This window comes from Spinacia oleracea, chromosome 3 (genome assembly GCF_020520425.1).
Source record: "Spinacia oleracea cultivar Varoflay chromosome 3, BTI_SOV_V1, whole genome shotgun sequence".
In the NCBI taxonomy this organism is placed as follows: Eukaryota; Viridiplantae; Streptophyta; class Magnoliopsida; order Caryophyllales; family Amaranthaceae; genus Spinacia; species Spinacia oleracea.
Genome location: NC_079489.1, coordinates 69,804,016 through 69,815,297, shown reverse-complemented (window position 1 = coordinate 69,815,297; position 11,282 = coordinate 69,804,016). Strand labels below are relative to the sequence as shown.

Below are 11,282 nucleotides of genomic sequence, written 5' to 3'. Positions count from 1 at the left end.
TAGGCTATCTTCCCATCCTCCTTGGAAATCAATCACACAAGCTCTTAGCATATCTTCTAAGGTTTGAATATTTCTTTCGATTTGTCCATCTGTGGCTGGGTGGAACGTTGTACTCATTTTCAATGTGGTACCAAAGTTCTTCTGCACACTTTTCCAGAAATTCGAAAGGAACCTAGAATCTCTATCTGATACGATATCCTTAGGAACTCCATGTAATCTCACTACATGTTTGATGTAAGCTTTGGCAAGTTGTTCCATTTTCCAGGTTTCTTTCATTGGTATGAACACTGCTGACTTAGTCAACCTATCGACCACTACCCAAATGGTGTCATTTCCACTTTTCGACTTGGGTAAGCAAGTGACAAAGTCCATTGAGATACAGTCCCACTTCCGACTCGGAATTTCTAAAGGTTGGACCTTTCCCTGAGGTCTCCTATGCTCAATCTTAACCTTCTGACAAGTCAAACACCTTGCCACAAATTCAGCCACTTCGATTTTCATTCTTGGCCACCAATAGACCTTCGTCAGATCCTTATATAGTTTGTTACCTCCCGGGTGAACAGAATATGGTGTATTGTGACCTTCTCTCATCAACTTCTCTTTAAGTTCACTACACTTTTGAGGTACGCATCACCGTCCTTTATACCTCAAACTTCCATCCTCGTGGATCTTAAAATCAATCTCCTTTCCTTGCGAAATCTTTTCCTTGATCCGCTCTAACTTAACATCACCAGCCTGATTCTCCCTGATTTCATCAACTACTGATGACTGGATGGTTAAGGCATTCATCATACTCTCAAGGCATTCTCCACTCACTATTTCTAGATTCAATCGCTGCATGTCCCTACACAGCTCGTTAGCAACTACTAACGCATTCACACCATGACTTGATTTCCTACTCAAGGCATCTGCAACTACATTGGCTTTTCCCTCATGGTATTGAATATCTAAATCATAGTCCTTGATCAATTCCAACCACCTTCGTTGGCGCATATTTAGGTCCTTCTGTGTGAAAATGTACTTTAAGCTCTTATGATTCGTAAATATTCTACATTTCACACCATACAGATAGTGTCTCCATATCTTCAATGCAAACACTATGGCGGCTAACTCCAAATCATGGGTAGGGTAATTGGATTCATATGGCTTCAACTACCTCGATGCATAAGCAATCACTTTCCCGTTCTGCATCAACACACACCCTAAACCATTCTTGGAGGCATCACTATACACATCATAAGTACCGCTCTCATCTGGTAAAGTTAACACTGGTGCGGTTGTTAATCGCGTCTTTGAGGCTTGGAACGCTTCCTCACACTGGTCATTCCACTCAAACTTCGCTTCTTTCTTCATCAAGGTTGTCATTGGTTTGGAGATTCTAGAAACGTCTTGCACAAAGCGTCTATAATAACCCGCTAAACCAAGAAAACTTCTAATATCGGTGACACTTTTAGGTGTAGGCCACTCACTAACAGCTTTTATCTTTGCAGGGTCCACTGCAACTCCTTCCTTGGATACAAAATGTCCTAAGAACGCAACTCTTTCCAGCCAGAATTCACACTTTGAGAATTTGGCATACAACTGATTGTCTCTCAGGGTACTCAACACTGACCTTAAGTGTTCCGCATGATCCTCCTCATTCCTACAGTAGACCAGAATATCATCTATGAAAACCACTACAAACTTGTCCAAGAATGCGTGGAATACTCGGTTCATTAAGTCCATAAAGATTGCAGGTGCATTGGTTAATCCAAATGGCATACCAGTGAACTCATAATGACCGTATCTAGTCCTAAATGCAGTCTTTGGTATATCGTGATCTGCGATTCTCAACTGATGATAACCTGACCTCAAGTCAATCTTCAAAAACATTCCCGCTCCTTTCAACTGCTCAAATAGATTATCTATCCTAAGCAAAGGATACTTATTCTTGATTGTGACCTTATTGAGCTCCCTGTAGTCTATACAGAGTCTCATACTACCGTCCTTCTTCTTCACAAACAAGACTGGCGCTCCCCAAGGCAATGCACTTGGTCTAATATAACCTTTTTCTAGCAATACCTCAAGTTGACCTTTTAACTCACTCATTTCTACTGGAGCCATCCGGTATGGGGCTTTCGAGATAGATGCAGTTCCGGGTGCTAAATCTATGGTAAAATCGATTGGTCGATTGGGCGGCATTCCCGGGATCTCTTCCGGAAACACGTCCAGGAATTCACTCACCACTGCAATATCCTCTGGTTACTCTTTCATTACATGGTCTAGGTCTCTTACATTGCATAAGAAAACAGGGTTCCCTTTGTATATTAGCTTCACGAGTTCCATTGCCGTGACAATTCCTACACTCCTAGGCTTCCCAAAACGGCGATACGATACAACATTTCCTAGACTAGACTTCAAGTGAATCTTCTACTTCTCACAGTTAATCTTAGCTTTGAACATGGCCAACCGGTCCATTCCCAAAATCACATCTAAATCTCCTAACTGAAACTCAATTAGGCTAGACAAGAATATGGTCTTGGCTTTGGTTAAAGGTACATTCTTATGGATCTTGGTGCATTTCACGATCTCACCAGTTGGTATCACTATGGGTACTTCTATCTTTTCAGGTTCTTTCAATCCTAACTTCTCTAAGATACCCTTTGATATAAATGAATAAGTCGCACCAGAATCAAACAATACTTTAACTAAAACGGAGTTAATAGAAAAAGTACCAGCTATGACGTCAGACGAGTTTTGGGCTTCCTGCCTAGTGATCACATTCATCTTCCCTTGGGCAACTCCCTTGTTATAGCCACCTCCATTGGCATTTCCATTGGCATTTTGGTTCCCATTCTGCTGATAGTTCCCTCCGGGCTTTCCATTACCCTGGCCACTATTGCCATTGTTTCCACTCTGGTTACCCCTTTGGTTTCCACCATTATTTCCTCCATTCCGGTTTTGGTTATTCCGGTTGTTGTTCTGGCGGTTGCCTTGGTTGGGTTTCCCATTTTTGGCTTAACACTCAAATTCTCTATGGCCTAGCTTCTCACAAAACCTACAGACAACTTGGTTTCCATTACAGTCTCGACCTGGGTGATTTGTATGGCAACGTCTACACTCATAGACTCTCGTTCCATTCCCTGCAGATTGATTCTTATCTCCATTGTTATTGTGGAAGTTGTTCCTGTTTCCACCATGGTTTCCTTTGAACTGAAAATGGTTGTTTCCTTTGTTTTTCTTAAAATTCCCTTGGTTTTGCTGACCACCACCTTGGTTTTGGTTACCAACATCCTTCCTCTTTTCACCAATCCCATTCTTTCTTTGCTGTAGGCCATACAAATGGGCAGCTTTTCCATATAGGGTGTCAAGAGATGTAAAGGTTTCTCTAGCAAGCATTAGTTGCAAGTCCATAGTCAATCCACTCTCAAATCTCTGGGCTCTAAGCTCCTCCGTTGCCACCACTTCCGGTGCAAACCTAGACAACTCGATGAACTTCGAATAATACTTTGTCAAAGACATGCCATCCATTTTCAACTCGATGAACTCTTGAGCTTTCTGCTTCTTCAGATATGGTGGGTAAAACTTGTTTCTTAAGGCTACCTTGAATGATTCCCATCCAAATCCAGGTGTAGCTCCCAAGGCATTCTCATATCTTTGCCACCATAGGTCAGCTTCTCCCCTAAGGTAATAAACAGCACTATTAACCCTAAGGTTTTCTAGGAAATTGACAGCTACGATAAGCTTATCGAACTCCCTTAGCCAGTTCTCAAGTACAGTTGGGTCTATCTCCCCTTGGTACAAAGGAGGCTTACTTTGGGCCACCTTCTTGAACATCTCACCAGCTGGATCAACTCCCTGGTTATTCCTATCCTGTGTTAATTAAGTTCTGCACTACTTCAGCTAGTTGCCTAACCACGTCGGCAATTCCTTGGGTAGTCATTTCCCTTCTCCTGGATGAAACAAAAGACTAACTTTAACAACTGAGGTTGGACACTGCCTTACTATCACATTGCACTAGCTAGTCATTCAATTGGTGCACATACACAAAATTTTCGGACCCTCAGTAGGATAGGCGCCTGTTTATGGGCCGCTTTTCCCTTTAGTCCGCATCACAAAGTTCAAGTGGTGAAAGATTGAACCACCTTGCAAGTACAATTTCATTGAAGAAATGCATAAAATTCCTTTCGCGATAATCGCTCAAAGATATTATAGACTTAGAATTAAGGATATAAGAAGGAATTCTGAATTTTATTACTTTAATGGAAAAAGAATAATACATCCTTTAGATTGTACTTTATTCGGAAACCACAAAACTGAACTACTAAAACCATAAATAGTAGTGTATTACTTTATTGCTTCTCTAAATCTAGGCACTAGATATTGCAAAAGATTAAAATTCTACTCTACTATCCAGCCACCCTTACAAACTGGTGAAGAGGGCTCATGGTCTTCAAAGTCATCAAAGTCTTCCTCTGGATCAGACTCATACTCCATATCCTCATTGTTTTGCTGTTGCACACTGTTTACCTTATCATTGTCGATTTCAGGCTCAATTTCTGTGTCACTAGAGATCTCAATAGTGGGTTCAGGAATGATAGGATTAGGGTTCTCAATCTCAACAACATCGTCATCACTATCCTCATCCATCTAAGTCTCTGTATCATGATCTAATCCCAAAATGTTCATGTTCTCTACCGTCTTACCATCATCAAAACATTCCTCTGCGAGCTCTATAATCGTAGTCATAATCTCCCAATCATATCTTCATCTACCATCTGGAGTACCATACTTGTAGTAATTGGGAATACCATTTTCCATATGCATATCCCGAAATCGGTTCTTAAGCTCTATGTATGGGTTCTTGGAAGGTAAGCAATGAATAACCATCTATGCCATGACATCAATTTCTTCCTTAATTCGGGTAGGTTTTTCACTGTAGCAAAGTAATTGCAGGAAAACTCAATCTTCTTGACATAAATGTGTGGGGTCTCACAGTCTAGCTTCTCTAGGTTTCCTAGATTTGCGTACTTTGAAATCAACATCTTAATCCTGAAAGTTAACAACTACAAAATCTTACTAAAGTGTTCCAAAAACAAAGTAAGTTCGTTGAGCCATACAATTTTCAATGGACAAGTACATGCTTAATCATGAATCGTGATGCAATTAATCACATAAAGCAAAACAAAACATGATCAAACTTTAATTTAAAGATCACAAAAATCAAGGCATAATCACATAAACACTTAGAAAGGCATACTTAAATAACACATACTTAGACTAATTATACCCTTCTTATTCTACCCATTCCTCACTTAGAAAAGAAATAAAAAATTTCGAAATTAATTTAAATAAATAACCTCAAATATTCACGAAATTATTAGAAATTAAAATCGAAAATTTAAAATAATTAATCGAATAATTTATTTAATTCGATTATTTGCAAAAATAATTAAAAGAATTAAATAAATTATTAAATAATTAATTCGGAATTTTTGAAAAAATATATTATTATTTTTCGAAAATTAGGAAAAATCCGAAAATAAAATAATTTTTTTTTTTTTTTTGTAAAATCCGAAAATATTTCGGAAATTCGAAAAAATAATTCGAAATTTAAAATAATTTTCAAATACTACAAATAATTGGTATTTGGCTTTTCAAAATTTTGAGTACTCATAAATAATGTTTTGACTTTAGGAAAATAGTTTTCGAAAATCCTAAAGTTCCGCAATCATAGTTTAAGGAGTTACCACTTTGCACTATTAATTAATGCAAAGCAGCTCTAAAACTAGAGCTCTGCAAATACCACTTTGTAACACCCTAATAATTCCTTGCTTTTTATAAAATATTTTCCGACTTAAAACACAGGAATTACCAAGATATTACCATCACCGTGATAACGGCTAAGGCTATTTACCAGAATTACGCAGCGGAATTAACTAACTTTTAAAACATATTAAATAAATAGTTAATGGTAATTAAAACAAGTTGGAACCGTTGAGGCCCAAACTAAAACAAATCGTTTGAAATCCATTAACTGAAAATAGTAGTAGTCATGACTATAAATAAAAGTAAACAGATTTTATAAATTACGGAAGATTAACTCTCAACACGAATCCCATGATAACTTCTCCCGCAAGTTATCTCTACAAACCTGCTTTATTAAAAATCTACTCCCCAACACTAGTAGAAAAAACCCTTATTGCAGCGGGCTTTTAGACCCCTGTTGCAGCGTACATCGTATGCTGCAACTGGGGGCCTGCAACAAGTCTGAACTTGTTGCAGCGTACAATGTTCGCTGCTAAAAGGGGTTTTTTGCAGCGTACATATGTATGTACGCTGCAACAAGTGCCAAAAAATTGGCAAAAATTTGGACTTGTTGCAGCGTACATATATATGTACGCTGCAAAAGACTCAACTTTTTGCAGCGTACGTTTATTTGTACGCTGCAACAAGTCTGAAATTTTGCGAAATTTTTTTCCCTTGTTGCAGCGTACAATATATATGTACGCTGCAACAAAGCACTTTTGGCGGGAAAATTCTAATTTTGTTTAGGGATACCTAGAGTGCCTTGCACCAAATATAGAAACCTGTCAAAACAATAATAGAATAACGCAACCTGTATAACAAATATAAAAACAACAACTGGAGTTTTGTATACTATATATCCCAAAACCAAAGTGCACATATTACATTTAAATATATGTTCCAATTTCAACATAAACATACATTTTAATATAAAATTTATTCTATAACAACTAAACCAACTCGATCAAGCGCGCTAAAGCCAATAATAAATACTTGCTGGTAAAAAACTTAGCCCATTGCTCACGAACCACATCAAATTCCTCGCATAAGGCGCAATCCTCGGAGTGTAGACCTTTACAAAAACAGAAATTTAAATTAAACATTAGATTAAATACAAATTAAATATCACATTTTAACATTCAAGAAACTAATGACAATGTCCTAATAGTCTAAAATGAGTCCTTAGGTTCTTTAGTTCAAAGTTGGGAGCGAAAATGTCATTTTAGCCTAAATATGACCTATAACGACACAATGAGCCTTAAATGTGCATAAATGGATTGGAATGAGTCCTAGAAAGTTAAAAATAAGCATATAAAACATTTAGTAAGTTTAAAATGAGTCCTTAGGTTCTTTGGTTCATAGTTGGGAGCGAAAATGTCATTTTAGCCTAAATATGTCCTATAACGACCAAACAAGCCTTAAATGTGTATAAGTAGTTAGAATAAGTCTTCGAAACTTAAAACTAAGCATATTAAACATGTAATAAGTTTAAAATAAGTCCTTAGGTTCTTTATTTTTAAGTTGGGATCGAAAATGCCTTATTTTATCCTAAATATGACCTATAACGATAAAACAAGCATTAAATGTGCATAAATAGATTAGAATAAGTCTTAGAAACTTAAAACTAAGCATATTTATCATATAATAAGTTTAAAATGAGTCATTAGGTTCTTAAGTTCAAAGTTGGGAGCGAAAATGTCATTTTAGCCTAAATATGACCTATAACGACACAATGAGCCTTAAATGTGCATAAATGGATTGGAATGAGTCCTAGAAAGTTAAAAATAATCATATGAATCATGTAATAAGTTTGAAATTAGTTTTTAAGTTCGTTAGATCAAAGTTGGGAGCGAAAACGTCATTTTAGCCTAAATATGACCTATAACGGCCAAAGAAGTCATGAATGTGCATAAATAGATTGGATTATATTTTACATGCTTGTTGATATATAGTGACAAAAAATAAAGACGTAATAGGAATCAAGCAGGCAGCTCTAGGTATCCATATATATAAAAGAACAATATTTAATACACATATCTTGCCATAAAAATAATGGTGAATACAAAGTTAAATGCAATCAGAACCAATAATTACCTGTCCTTGTGCTTTATACTCATCATAAGGTCGAAGCAGGTTATCACCACTAACTACACGCGGCATTCTCCTCCGTAGGAGTTGTTCTTCAGAAGTTAGAGCAGCCTGTATCTTCATTCTCATTGCATTGGCACCCTAAGTAGTTTTTGACAAAAGATCCAGCACTCCACTTACTGGTTGAGCAGCAACACCTATTAATCCTTTTCCAACACCCTGAACAAAACCCTCAACACCAGATGATTTTGCACCCTCAAGAGGCTTTGTGAACATTCCTGTTACTCCTCTGAATAGGCTTTTTGCAAGTGCTCCACCTCCTTCTCGGACAACATCACCAAAGTCACCCACTTTCTCCTGCAATAAACAAATGTTAGGATATGGCTGTGGCTTCTGGAAATGTAGGCTGGCAATTCATCTCATGATCAAGAAAATCTTCCACATATGAATTATATGAAGTATATACGATACATCCAAAAGAAAAATAAAAAGCAAACATACAGTGACTTAATTTAATACCCATCAGCCCTAACTTCTAACCATGATTACTTATCAACTTTCTGTGTGAGTTTCCATATGAAAGCTTGTCTTTCAGATGTTAACAGGTTAATAGGAGTGAACCTTCAATGTCATACTATGTTGGGTTCTTTTTTATAATTTTAAATTAAAAGAAATTAAGGAGCTTCAGAACTTTCAAGATAGAAATCTGGATTCTTAGTTTGTATACCACCTCTCTATCAGCACTTCCATACAATAAGCAAAATAGAAACTAAGTGAACCCTTCTCATGACTTTATAGCAGTGACTTACAAGCAGCGAAATACATTTTCGGAATTCTAATACCAAGCAAATGACATGGACATATATCATACAAACCTGTCTTTGTCGGCTCTGGATAAATTTCTTATCCATTGATATAGCTGCAGCACCCTTACTTATGTGTTCAAGTGCACTGCTTGCATTCCCAAGAATATCCACGCCAGAAAGCAGCTGTAGAGGTTGGCTAAGAAGATCCTTTTGTACATTTGAGGTAGCATTACTGATAATAGCACTTTGTCGCATAGAAACATTTTCCACAAACCTCTGGTGTATCCTCACCTAGTTATCACAGGGAAAAGTGACTAATAAAATTGTGTTCTTATTTTAGAAAATATTTACACAGAACCAAACGGCAACACAAACAAAGAAGTAAATCTGAATACAGATTTCCAGAAACGCATGGTTAATATGTGACATGAAGGCATGGTTCACGGCTGCTGTAGGAATGAAAATTGATAAGGTCTGGTAAAACCTGGAGCTGTACGCTTTATGTAGTAATTTTTTTTTTTTGTAGATCCATACCCTACTCTGAAAAGATTCATAGAGTTTATTGGGTCTAATGTCCAAAATGGGTGTTGAACTTCATATTTTTCATATTCATAGCTCAATATCCTGCCTGTATGATGAACAACAAACCTAGCACATAATAACGAAGTGGAGGAAGACACAAATATGATATATTAAAGTTGGTTAAGCTAATGTAAGAAAACAAAAGGTGAAACCTTCACCAACATTGTCAAGGAAAACAAATAAAAGGGCAAGTGGTCACACAAATCACCCGAGTTCCATCACAATTCAGAGTCAGATTAGGGAAAACCAGTTAACTTGTTGCGTGTTTCAGATTTTCAACTTGTAATATAAAAAAGAAAAATACAAGGTATGTGGGTCAGATCTGGGTAAGGTCTGGGTCTGAAAACATACACCTTTAAGAAGAGGACCTTGAACCAGATCCAACCCTAGGACACAGATCACAGGGTTAGAAAAAAATAGACCTATAAGAGAGGTGTCTTCATAAGACGATGTCCTGCATAAAAGGACATGCAGCATTGTGTTACCACAACCCACAGAGCAGAAAAAATAACAAGGATACCATTGGTTTTGTACCAGAAAAAAACAATTTAAGTTAAAACTAATGAGCAATGAAAGTAGATTATAGTGGAAGGGAACTCCAACTAAAGCCCTTAACCAAGGAGATTCTTACTGGCATATTTTCCATATTCCCCAATGCCGTCATCAAGGATGCCCAGAAACCAAGCACACCCTTTGGTCGCTGAGTTGGTGACATAACCATTGATACCTTCAGTCGTACTTATTTCAGTCAATGAATATAATCTTGAATAACATAAACCATTATAACCCAATGTATTACCATGAAGCATAAACATTAAACACCAATGGTCCAATACAATCATAATCCAAACACATTTCATACCAAGCTTGAGTCGAGTAAACTGATACATTTACCAAAATATGAATCTCTGAAGTCTAAAATGCAATAATGAAGGCATTCCCCGTTATATTAATAAACCGTCATATAAATGTCCCCAAGTTAAATTAACAATCAAAATCGGAAAAAAATCAAACCCTAACAATCAAAATCGGAAAAAATGTATCAATTAACACAAAAAATAAGAATAATTTATATAATCAAACCCTAAAAATACGAAATTAGGGGAAAAATCAAGAATTGACTGAAAGCAAACCCTAAAAATACGAAATTAGGGAAAAACAAATACAAAAAGTTAGAAAACTATACCTCCTCAAACAGATTCGCGCAGGAGAGAGTAAGGGATCGAAATACTTGGGACTGAGACGGCGAGAACAGAACGCGATGGGGGAGATGAGGCGAGAACACAGACCCATCGGCGAAGACAACGACGCAGGGCCGAGCAACGCCTGAGTTCGGCGGCTGCTGAGTTCGACGGCTGAGTTCGACGGCGGCTGAGTTCGAAGGCTGAGGTCGAAGGCCAGATGCTTGGAGAGAAGGAGTCGAGCAAATTTTCACAAAAACCAAGACGAATTGTCACCCAATTTCAACAATTACTTGCAAAAAACCCAAAAAAACCACGAATTAGAGAGAGAAAGAGAGCAGATGAAGAAGAAGAAGAATGAGGAGGTGAGAGAGTACGCAGGGAAAGCTGAGGGAAGAAGAGGGAGTACTGAGCGTGGAAATGGTCCTTAGGTTTGAGATGAAATATTTTTCTTAATTAGCTTTGCAGCGAAATTTTTTTATTGCAGGGGGCTTTTATCTGTACGCTGCAAAATAAATGGGCTATTGCAGGGGGCTTTTACTTTGTACGCTGCAAAAAACTCTCTTGCTGCGGGCAATTAATTTGTACGCTGCAACAACCCTTTATAAAGTTTGACCCGCGTTGACCTACTGGTTGTTGAAGCGTATTATTACATGTACGCTGCAACAAGGGGGTTGCAACAGGGGTTTTTTCTACTAGTGCAACAACGTAAATGCAATTGATGGATCATCATAGGGTCATTAAGGCAAGGGCCATGACCAGAAGACATGAAGCACGAAGTCAGCAAAAGCTGAGTACGAGCAAGCTAGAATAACATTCTATCCTAACATGCTTCACT

General features: G+C 37.5%; 1 protein-coding gene across 1 annotated transcript; it reads right to left on the bottom strand.

Annotated features, from left to right (window-relative positions):
* Positions 1-7,881: 7,881 nt before the first annotated feature.
* Positions 7,882-9,998, bottom strand: LOC130469100 (uncharacterized). Its single transcript, XM_056838079.1, has 3 exons — positions 9,895-9,998; positions 8,751-8,972; positions 7,882-8,232 (listed from the first exon to the last, which is right to left on the bottom strand). The coding sequence occupies exons 1-3, from the start codon at positions 9,982-9,984 to the stop codon at positions 8,017-8,019; spliced, it is 528 nt and encodes a 175-aa protein (XP_056694057.1). The 5' UTR covers positions 9,985-9,998; the 3' UTR covers positions 7,882-8,016.
* Positions 9,999-11,282: the final 1,284 nt, after the last annotated feature.